Below are 12,244 nucleotides of genomic sequence, written 5' to 3'. Positions count from 1 at the left end.
AACCCAGGCTGGTTTTAAACTCACAGCAATCTTCCTACATCAGCTTCCTGAATAGTCAAACTGAAAGCATGTGCTGCCAAGCCTGGCTTCACTTCATTGATGGTTCATGCTTTTATGTTATAAGGCATGCCAATGCAGTCTTCTTTAACCAGAGTATAATCTTATACCCATGGAGTATTACTGTATCCCAAGTACTTCCTTTAAGTTGTATAATCCAAAGCAGAAAGAAGAAGAAAGATTCTGGTGCAAAATCATTCATATGCAAACTCAAAGGCCTTTGAACAGTAAATAAAAACACAAATACTGACACTACTGTAACTGCATTCCTCTCTTCCATACATGATAGGAATATTTTCTGGGTTTTTTTTTTTTTTGGGGGGGGGGTTACTATGTAACCCAGGACATCCTCAAATTCCCAATCCTGCTACCATTTAGTGCTGGGATAGTAAGATCATACCATCATGCCTGGCTATCATATCTTTCTGATGAAGGGTATCTTACAGGCCTTTTGTTCAGCACTTCCTTGGTCATTAATGTTTTGGTGATTTTTTTCCCCATTGTTAATTCTACACTTCTTGCTGACTTGAAATTCAACTCAAACACAAACTCGCAATAATCCTCCTACCTCTACCTCCTGAGATTAAAGGTTTGTGCCACCATGTCCTGTCCCTGTATGCCTTTTTGTTTTTGATCCTCTGCTTTTAAAAGAAAAATATCTTCACAGTGAATGCCAGGTCAACCTGGGCTAGATCAAGACCCTACCTCAAAACAAAACAAAAGAATTTTTGTTTCTTGAAGACCAAATCAGATTTCATTTTCACTTTTTTTTAGTTGTTTTGTTTTTTAAGTCATAGTTTCACTGTAGTTCATGCTGACCTGGAATTCACTATGTAGTCTCAGAGTGGCCTCAAAATCAGTGATCCTTCTATATCTGCCTCCCAAGTGCTGGCATTAAAAGCATGTACCACTACACCCAGCTCATTTTCAATATTTTGTGTGATTATTTCCTCATTTTTAAGCACACTCAGGGTTTTGTTATTGATACTGTTCTCATTACTGGAGGCTCAATCCAGAGTCTCACAACACTGTAGGTATGCAATATACCAAGTACTGACATACTCCACAAGTTTTTAACAGTAGTTAACAGCTTTTATTCTATGACTAATGTCTGTGCTATAATAATGTAAATGTTCACGATTATATGAAAATGTTTGACCTTTGTAATATACAATGTTCATCTTTAAGTATTTTTCAATTTATAATTTTATTACTTTCAATTTTATAAGTTCCAACACAATTTTGTTTGACCAGCCCTGTAACATGAAACCAACAATCTCTGTAGAGTAACACACAGCTAGCATGATCGTAAGGATACAAATTTATCTTTGTTTTCACTAACTCATGCTGCCTGATCATGGCTGCTAACAAAAACTACTAGGCTGAGGTCTGGAGAGATGCTTTAGTGGATAAGGAACTTCCCTGCAAAGCCTAAGAGTCCAGGTTCAATATCCCAGTACCCATGTAAGCCAGATGCACAAAGTAGTGAATGTACTTGAAATTTGCTTGCAATAGCTGGGGACCTAGAATGCCCATTCTACCTGCCCCCCTCCCCCCCAAAAAATAAATTTATTTATTTATTTATTTATTTATTTATTTATTTATTTATTTATTTATTTATTGGTTTTTTGAGGTAGGGTCTCACTCTAGCCAGGGATTCATTATGTAGTGTCAGGGTAGCCTCAAACTCACAGCAGTACTCCCAAGTACTAGGATTAAAGGTGTGCACTACCATGCCCAGCTAAGATGCATATTTTTAAAAAAATATAAACAGGGCTAAAGAGATAGCTTAGCAGTTAAGGTACTTGCCTGCAATGCCAAAGGACTCAGGTTTGATTCCCCAGGACCCATGTAAGCCAAAAGCACAAGGTGGCACAGGCATCTGGAGTTAATTTCCATTGGCTGGAAGCCCTGGCATACCCATTCTCTCACTCTCCCATTCTCTCACTCGCCCTCTCTGCATCTTTCAAATAAGTAAATAAAAATAAACAAAATACTTTTTAAAAACTACAAGGTTAAAAAAACTGTTTGGAATTTTATACAAATTCACTCAATAATAAATTTAATTAATATATACTACATAAATACAACTTCTATAGTAAAACATTGACCATGATTCTTTTTTTTTTTTTTTGAGGTAGGGTCTCACTCTAGCCCAGGCTGACCTGGAATTCACTATGGAGTTTCAGGGTGGCCTCGAACTCACGGCAATCCTCCTACCTCTGCCTCCCGAATGCTGGGATTAAAGGCGTGTGCCACCACACCCCGACCATGATTCTTATAATGACAAACAGGTTCATGATAGATGAAAGATGCAAAAACATAAAAATATGTATTTTATAAAATAGAGTGTTAGACATTGTGAAGGAATCAAAACAAAAGTGTTCAGAAAATTTATAATTGGTAAGGAAAATACATTATGACCAAAAATATGACACAAGAAACGCTATTAAAACTTTGTATGTACAGGACTGGAGAGATGGCTTAGCAGTTAAGGTGCTTACCTGCGATGCCTAAGAATGCATGTTCGAAGCCAGGTGTGATGGTGCACACCTTTGATCCCGGCTCTTGAGAGGCAGAGGTAGGAGGATCACTATGAGTTCAAGGCCAGTCTGGAACTGGAGCTGGAGTGAGCCAGGTCAACCTGGGCTACAGTGAGACTCTAACTGGGGGAGGGACGGGACGTTTGAATCTCCAGGTCCCACATAGCCAGATACAAAAGTGATGCGAGTGTGCAGTGTTGCACACATGTCTGGAGTTCGTTCACAGAAGCTGAAAGGCCATGGCATATCCACTCCCCCTCTCAAAAAATAAAAATAAAACTATAAATATAAATAAAACAAACTTTGGGGCTGGAGGGATGGCTCAGCTGTGAAAGCATTTGCTTGCAAAGCCAAAGGACCCAGGTTTGGTTCTCCAGGACCCAAGTTAGCCAGATGCATAAGGGGGTGCATGCATCTGGAGTTCGTTTGCAGTGGCTGGAAGCCCTAGCGTGCCCATTCTCTCTTTCTCCCTCTCTCACTGTCAAATAAGTAAATAAAAAATTTTTTAAATATAAAAAACTTTATACATTCATGGGCTGGAGAGATGGCTTAGCAGTTTAGGCATTCGCCTGCAAATCCAAAAGACCCTGGTTTGATTAACCAGGACCCACGTAAGCCAGCTGTACAAGGTGGTACTTGCATCTGGAATTTGTTTGCAGAGGTTGGAGGACCTGATGTGCCTATTTTCATATTCTTTCTCTCAAAAACTAAATAAATAAAAATAAAATATTTTTGTTAATTTTGTACATTCAGTGATACAAATTTTGACCTTTCCAAAATTGTTAGTTTGGACAAGGTTATAGTAGAGTTCATTCAAGACATTCTGTGATGCAGTAACTGTGCTTGGTGGAGCACAACCATGACAGCAGCTATGTTATCATCTCAGAAATGTTAAGTAACAAGCTCACCCAGTGGGAAGACATCTATCTGCTATAGATACACACACACACACACACACACACACACATATGTATCTACCATATATAGATACATTGTGACCAAATATATTATATACATAGTAAAATGCCATATATGTAGACATCCACCTATTATATACATACATCACAGATAGAATCCCTTTTAATTGAGAATTTTCAATCATGTATATAATGTATCTTGAACATAATCCTTTCCCACTAAATGGTCTTGTCACCCCCTCCTTTCTTTCCTAGGATCTTCTACTGTGATGTCTTTTTTTTCTTCTGGCCCCTAGTTTGATTAAGGCTCCTGCATGAGCATGGATAAACCATTTCCCACAGCACATGCAACTTTCCCATGGCTACAATACTGCAGCCAGGGAGAAAATTAAGTGCACATTCAATTGGATTATCTACTAACTCTGTTTTATATATGTATTTAGTTTGCTATCTGAAAAACAAAATCATATACCAGGTCAACTCTGGTTCTGAAATCTTACTCTGAAAATATGAAATATCATATGCCTTTATGGCAACAATCTTAATAAGCAGGCTAACTTTTCTTGGCAGACTAAAAAAACAAAGCCATGTACCAATATTCCCATCAAAGACAATTTCAATATATATCACTTCCAAAAAGTTTCTGTGAATGTCGAGGTATTCATAATGTCAAAGTATAGTATAAATTTATACTAGTAGCAGCAACTTTTGTTTTTGAGACAGGGTCTCATGCACGTACCCCAGGCTGGCATACAACATGCTATGTAGCCAAGGCTAACCTGGCATTTTTATCCTCCTGCTTTTGCCTCCCAAGCACTGGCATTACAGACATGCTCCACCATGCGTAGTTCACCAGTACTAGGAACTGAACCCAAGCATCATGCATGTTAGGTAAGCAAAAAAGCAAGTACTACTAGTGTGTATGTGTGTAACACTCATAAATATTATCAGTTGAGTCAAGAACCATTATAGTTACCATAGTTCTTCTTTAACTCTACTAAAATTAAAAACTAGTACTCAAGCCCGGCATGGTGGCGCACGCCTTTAATCCCAGCACTTGGGAGGCAGAGGTCGGAGGTCACCAAAAGTTCAAGGACACCCTGAAACTACATGGTAAATTCCAGGTCAGCTGAATGAGACCCTATCTTGGGGGGGAGGGAGGTACTCAGAGGGTCAACATCACTCAATAAAGTCCTAAAGTTGGAAATATAAAGAATGTAATGAACTTGTGGCTTAAACCTGCACACATACCTTTATCCTTCTTAAAATCCAGAGCATCTTCTTTGTCAGTCACGATCTCCTTCATGTTGATGATACTTTGGTGGGTTAGCTGCCGAAGAATTTTAATCTCTCTAATGGCTGTAATTGGAAAGCCTTCTTTTTCATTATCCAGACGTACTTTTTTTAAGGCTACCATTTCTCCTATTAGAAAATTAAATAAAATCATGTCAAAAACAGACTAAAGTAGATACTGGTTTTTCTTAAGCTTATTTTCCTCATAATTGTTCTTAGCTCTTAATATTATAATCCACAACCGCGTGTTGACAAAGGGTGGGCACATTACACTAGTGTTCACTCTCAAATTGGGAGAGGAGCTTCTCCATTATGATCCATATGATAAAATCTCTGAATGGACAACCAGGCTCAGACACACTGCCTTCCAACTTTTAGCTGTCACCTAGCAGTTATACTGAGCTTCATGTGTGGCTGGCTATCTCAATAGTATGTTTTCTTGGCACATAATTTAGGTGTGAGTTTTATATGTAACAAGATCTAAATAGCAAAACACACAGTGAGACACAAAAAAAACCATTATAGAGGCTAGTGTGGGCAGAGTTAGGAGGATTGCCATGAGTTCAAGGCCACCCTGAGACTACATAGTGAATTCCAGGTCAGCCTGAGCTAGAGTGTGACCCTACCTCAGGGAAAAGGAAAAAAAAAAAAAAAGCCTATTATAGGTTGAGTAACCCTTATACAAAATAATAAATGGGACTTAGGAGAGTACTAAATTCTGTTTTTATTTTAAATTTTGGATATGGATTTTATATAAACTTAATATGCTGGGCATCAATTAGTATAAAAAAAATCATTGTAATAAAGATATGTCCAATCTACTACTTTGGAGACAACATACTGAATTCTAAGTCAACCTGGACTAGAGTAAAACCTTACCTTGAAAAATGAAAAAATAAAAATATTTTAAATTTTTTTAAAACTTAACAAAGTTTCTCAAAGAAAAATAATTAGGGCTGGGAAAAGGGCCCAGTGGTTAAAGGTGCTTGCTGGCACAGCCTACTGGCCTGGGTTTGATTATGCAAAACTCATGTAAAGCAAGATATACAAAGTAGTGTGACCATCTGGGGTTCATGTGCAATGCCAAAAGGCCTTGTCGTGTCCATTCTCTCTGCCCTCTCCTCTACTTGCAAATAAAAATATTTTTAAATATAAGAAAGATTTTATCCTCTCAATTACTGAAACTTATTTTATCCATTTTATGAAATCTTCCTATAATGCAATGCATTCTTTTGTATCAAACAGTCTTTACAAGTTATAGTCTAATCTTGTTCATGACAAAGTGCTGTAGGTACTATTATTCCATGTTATAACTACCTACAGTAGTTTCTATGTAAGGTAGTCCCCTATACGAAAAGGCCTCAAATAGCTGGCAATTTTAATCTATTGATGTATGTCAAAATGGAATCATAACAAAGTTTAAATGCAAATTCTACCCATTATTTGGTAAAGTGCATAGTTTCTAAGCCAAGCATGGTGGAACAAACCTTTAGCCCCAGAATTCAGGAGGCCAAGGCAAACAAACTGATGGCCTTGAGTTCATGGCCATACAGGGCTACAGGCTGAGTTGCAGGTCACCCTGTGCTAAAAGCAGGACCTTGCCTGAAACACCAAAGACCCAGGCATGATGGCACAGCCTTTAATCCTAGCACTTAGGAGGGAGAGGTAGGAGGATCTCCACGAGTTTAAGGTCACCCTGAGACTACATAGTGAATTTCAGGTCAGCCTGAGCTAAAGTGAAACCCTACCTCAAAAAAGGAAAGAAAAAAAAAAAAAAAGCACAGCTTCTGGATATAGCTTCTATCTCTCTCTCCCTCCCTCCCTCCCTTCCTCTCTCTTTCTCTCTCTTTCAGATTTCAAAGAGAACTTTGTTTGTTTTTTGAGGTAGGGTCTCTAGCCCAGGCTGACCTGAAATTCATTATGTAGTCTCAGGATGGCCTCAAACTCATGGTGAACCTCCTACTTCTGCCTCCCAAGTACTGGTATTAAAGGCATGCACCACCACACCTGACTCAAAGAGAACTTTTAATCACTGAATAAAAAGACTATCTTATATAAAGTGAATCAAATTTGCTTAATTAGAAAAACTATGACAACTGATGGAATTGGGCATATATAAAAAAAACTTTTGAGTCATTCAGTAGTCCATTAGAAGAATAACAAGTTACCATTTTTTAAAAAATATTTGAAAGGGGAGCAGACAGATTATGGGCAACGTGCCACTGCCAAAAGAACTCCAGATGTATGGGCCACTTTGTGCATATGGCTTTATGTGGGTACTGGGGAACCAAATACAAGTGCCAAGGAGGCACCTTTAACTGCTAAGCCATCTCTCCATGTCACAAGTTACTTTTTTTTGTTTTGTTTTGTTTTTTCAAGGTAGGGTCTCACTCTGGTCTAGGCTAACCTGGAATTCACTATGTAGTCTCAGGGTGGCCTCAAACTCACAGCGATCCCCCTACCTCTGCCTCCTGAATACTGGGATTAAAAGTGTACGCCACCACGCCAAGCAAGTTATCTTTTTCTAAAGTGTTATCTATAATAGTAACACACAAAGTAATTTTATTCCAGTACATATTCCAGACAAGTGGATGGATTTTAAATACTTAAAATTGCAGAAAGCACTGTCAGGAAACATAGGTAGGGGGCCAGCACAGTGGGTTCACTTTTAATCTCAGCTCTTGGAATACTGAATGAAGCAGGAGGATTAAGAATTTGAGGCCACCCTGGGCTACAGTGTGGCATTCTGTCTCAGAAAAAAAACAAAGCATACTTTACTTTCTAATCTACTTTCTCACTTTTAAAACTTTCCCCAGGTTCTCAAATGGCTCAACAGTTGAAGGCACTTGCTTACAAAGCCTATTGGCCTGTGTTCAATTCCCCAGTACCAAATTCACAAGAGGGCATGGATCTGCAATTTGTTTGCAGTGGCAAGAGGCCCTGGCACATCTAATTCATATTCATTCTCTCTCATTCTCATTCCTGAACCCCTCCCCCATTAAATGAATAAAAATACTAAAAAGCAAACTAACTTTCCCCAGGCTCTTGATTATATTCTTTTTTTTTGGGGGGGGGGGGGTTCAAGGTAGGGTCTCACTCTGGTCCAGGCTGACCTGGAATTAACTCTGTAGTCTCAGGGTGGCCTCAAACTCATGGCGATCCTCCTACCTCTGCCTCCCGAGTGCAGGGATTAAAGGCGTGCGCCACCACGCCCGGCTTGATTATATTCTTAATTACACATGGACCAAGGGATAATTCCTATTGTGGGGAAAAATGGCCAAAATAGTGTTAAATAAGGCTTAATACAAAAACACTTACAAACTGGGGAGATGGTTCAGTAGATAAAGTACTTGCCATGCAGATCTACCTGAGTTCAGATCCCCAGACCCCATGGTAAAAGTCAGATGCTATGGAATACACATGTACATACACACTATATGTGCTCCTGTTTATCAAAGTGCATGTACAGATTAAAATTAAGACTAAACACTAGAACAAAAAATTTTACTTCTTTGAAAATTTCTAAAGCTGTATATTAGAAAAGAAACAGAAATTAAACATACTCCACAGCCCACAAGGTTCCCAGACTTATTAACATTCTTACCAGTGTCTTTATCCCTGGCCTTGTAAACTTGTCCATAAGTACCTTCTCCAATAATTCCGATGATATCAAATTTATCCACGCAGCGTTTTCCCCAGTCAATATCTTTTTCTTTGATTTCACCATAGCGAGGCCCGCATATTCTATTAAATATAGTTCTGAATCAAGCAAACTGAGTGAACTGTTTAATAACCCAATATCCACCTTTCTCTAATCATATCCCTCACACATTTGCAACCATCTATGTTAAAACAAGTTTCACTGTGATTTCATATTATGTTACCATAAAAAATAAATTATAGCCAAGCATGTTGGTGGACACCTTTAATCCCAGCACTTGGGAGGCAAAGGCAGAGTTAGAGGCCACATAGTGAATTCCAGGTCAGCCTGGACTAGAGCGAGACCCTGCCTTGAAAAATTAAAATAAATAAATTATAATTTATACATCCTGAGTCTTCAGTAGAGTTAAATGGGAAAGAGAAGCAGTAGTGCTTCTATGAAGTATTTTTAGAAATAAAATGTAGCTTTCCAAGAAGTAGATAAAACCAACATTAGTAGAAATAGTCAAGTTTTGCTAACACATCTCAAGAAAACTTTATTTTTCACTGAGTGGCTATGATATAGAGAGGCTGGTAAACAAACATTAACCAAAAAAAAAAAAACTAATATAAAATTTATTGACAAAGTTAGACTTATTAGCTAAATAAAATTATAAGAATGTAGATACAAAAACTTTTCAGAATATAAAAAAATAAGCAATCCACTCTTAAAGGCAGACAAATATGACAAAAATTTCACATTCTTCAATGATATAATTTTGAACTACCTTTGGTATTTTAATATTATAGAAGACTACAAAAATCCAGTGTAAGAAAAAAAAGCTAAGATTATAGCCATGAGTCTGAGGCAAGTCTAGAGAGAACACGGAAGACAGAAGGGAAGGGAAGAAGATAGGATAAAGCTATAGTATTCAAGGAGAGATTACTTTTAAAGTTACGAGCTTTATCCTCATATTAAGAAATAACTTCATATTTAAATTGTTACCGCAAAAAGTTAATTATTAAAAACTGTGAGAAAATTTCACTTGGCTTTATCAGTCAAGGTGAATAGTACCACTTATAAAAATTTCTTTCAAAACTCAAAAACTTATTCATGTTCAAAGAACAAAAACACTTCTTAAAAATGGGATCTTCATTCTGTGTTTTGCAAGTTTGTAATGATCCAAAATCACTCCTGTCGAGTGCAGAGCTGCAGAAAGCAAGTACATACTTGGGCCTCCTTTTACTGTGCAACTGCGGTGCTGTTTTCTTTTCCTCTGGACTCTTTGAAAGATCATCTCCTCCAGGAAGCTCAGGGGGCAGTGGTAAGTCAGCAAGAAGACACCGGAGTTTCTTTTCTACTTCTTTTTTAACTGCTTTTACAGAAATATTGCCTCTTAAGCTATTTAAAAAAGGGGAGGGGTCACACAAACAAAAATTTGGTTACATAATAACAATACATACAACCATGTTTTATTGAAGCAGCATGCAATGGCCATCAATAGTTCACCGTATTTCACAGTGCAAGACATAAATCTGAGGTTCTTTTACTTTCTAACTAAAATAACACACTATATTCAACTACAAAATAAGAAATCTAGGGGTAAAAATAATACAGAATTAAGTAAAATCTATGTAATTATGAACAACGTGTATGCTTTATTTAACAATAATGTATCAATATTGACTCACTATTTGATAAAAATGTATCACTCTAACATACGAGATAAATAAGAAACTAGTATTTTTGTAACTTCTGCAATATAAAACTTTCCCCAAAAAGTTTAAAACATAGCATGGCTTTAACTTCAAAACTATATATCAAAGTTGAAAATCAACTAGTTAGGCTTTGCAGTGAACATTAGCTTTGTAGCATTTAGTTTTTTTTTTTTAATTTAATTTATTAGTTTTCTTTTCAGTAAATACAGGCAGTTTGGTACCATTATTTAGGCTCATCTGTGATCTATCCCTTCCCTGTAGCATTTAGTTTGATTCTGGTAGAGGACAAAGTCCTATAAACATGCTATTTATCTTGCCTATTTACATAAACAAAACAACAAATTCCATAACAACTCTTTACAGTAACAATTTCTGTCAAGACTTTTTATTTTATTTTATTTTTAATTTTTTATTTATTTATTTGAGAGCGACAGACACAGAGAGAAAGACAGATAGAGGGGCAGAGAGAGAATGGGCACGCCAGGGCTTCCAGCCTCTGCAAACGAATTCCAGACGCGTGCGCCCCCTTGTGCATCTGGCTAACATGGGACCTGGGGAACCGAGCCTCAAACTGGGGTCCTTAGGCTTCACAGGCAAGCGCTTAACCGCTAAGCCATCTCTCCAGCCCTCAATTAAGACTTATGAAATTAGTGAAATTCAATGAACAGTGTTGGTAATGACAATGATGCTGAGGAGATGAGGGAAGGTACATAAGATGGACCTCTTTTGTTTTCATGTACCAACCAAAAACAAATTTCGGTGAGAAAAGCTTTGAACTAAACATCCTAAATTTTATTAACATAGATGAAAAAGGATATATCAATATGGAAGCATCATACAAGTAAAAACAGAACAAATGTCAAAGAAAAACAACAAGAATGAGCCACAATGGTCAAGATCTCTAACATAAGAAAATCCAAAACAACTTTAATAAGAACTTACAAAGGACATGAACAATCAACTTACCAGAAAAAAAAAAAAATAGAACCAGTAAGTATACTTCATTAACAATAGAAAAATGTAGGATTCAACAAGAATGTATTTTAAACACTGCCATAAATTCAAAATTGGATCCAGGTGTGGTGATGCACACCTTTAATCCCAACACTCGGGAAGCATAGGTAGAAGGATCACTGTGAGTTCAAGGCCACCCTAAGACTACATTGTGAATTCTAGGTCAGCTTGAGCTAGAGTAAGACCCTATCTAGAAAAAACAAAAAAAAATTCAAAATTGGATAAAATATGTATTATTAAAATAATTTTACCCATTGTACTCTATATATCATGATCATAGTATGATCTATTTTGGCAGTTTCTATCCATTTAAGTGCACAGAATTTGGCATATAACTACCCTAAAATTTTCTATATAAAATAATAATCATTGATAGCAACTAATTATAAACCTAAGTATCTATTAATTAATAGTAAAACTATTCTATAAATAAGAACGTTAGGCTTATCAACACAAACCAAGAATTTTTTTTTTTTTTTTTAAGATTTTGCGAGGGAGGATCTTGCTCTAGCACAGGCCAACCTGAAATTCACTATGTAGTCTCAGGGTGGCCTTCTACCTCTGCCTCGTGAGTGCTGTTAATGTGCGCCACTATACCCAGCCAGAAATACTTTTTAATACATAAAATGAGAAAAGCAAATGGAAGATTATGCACGATATGATCCTAACTTTAAAAACAACTGCACTGGATGAAAGCATAATAGTAACAGTTTATCTCACAATTTTGAAAGACTAGTTCTGGAGAACGCAATGTGAGCCCAAAATAAATTCTCTGGCTAGGAATCAAGAAAACCCTAAAAAACAAACGAGCTGGGCATGGTGGTGCACACCTTTAATCCCAGCACTCAGGAGGCAGAGGTAGGAGAATCGCTGTGAGTTCAAGGCTACCCTGAGACTATACAGGAAATCCCAGGTCAACCTTGGCTAGAGTGAGACCCTACCTTGAAAAACCCAAAAGAGAAAAAAAATGAGATCATGTCAGCTTCAACTTGAAGAGGACCTCCTATCCACATTTCAGGTAAAATGACTGTTTAATAATAGATAAGAAATAAAATTCCACAA

At 37.2% G+C, this 12,244-nt stretch overlaps 1 protein-coding gene across 2 annotated transcripts in view; it reads right to left on the bottom strand.

The window, feature by feature from the left end:
• Cdk13 (cyclin dependent kinase 13) overlaps positions 1-12,244 on the bottom strand; it is a 142,566-nt gene that overhangs the window by 77,497 nt on the left and 52,825 nt on the right. For both annotated transcript variants that reach the window (XM_045135637.1, XM_012951282.2), the window contains exons 3-5: positions 9,681-9,851; positions 8,415-8,554; positions 4,769-4,939 (exon numbers count right to left, since the gene is read on the bottom strand). In XM_045135637.1, the coding sequence (XP_044991572.1) occupies positions 4,769-4,939; positions 8,415-8,554; positions 9,681-9,851 (482 nt within the window). The remainder of the gene's footprint in view (positions 1-4,768; positions 4,940-8,414; positions 8,555-9,680; positions 9,852-12,244) is intronic.

The sequence above is a fragment of the Jaculus jaculus genome, chromosome 16, assembly GCF_020740685.1.
Source record: "Jaculus jaculus isolate mJacJac1 chromosome 16, mJacJac1.mat.Y.cur, whole genome shotgun sequence".
In the NCBI taxonomy this organism is placed as follows: Eukaryota; Metazoa; Chordata; class Mammalia; order Rodentia; family Dipodidae; genus Jaculus; species Jaculus jaculus.
This window is presented reverse-complemented; position numbering and strand designations above follow the sequence as displayed.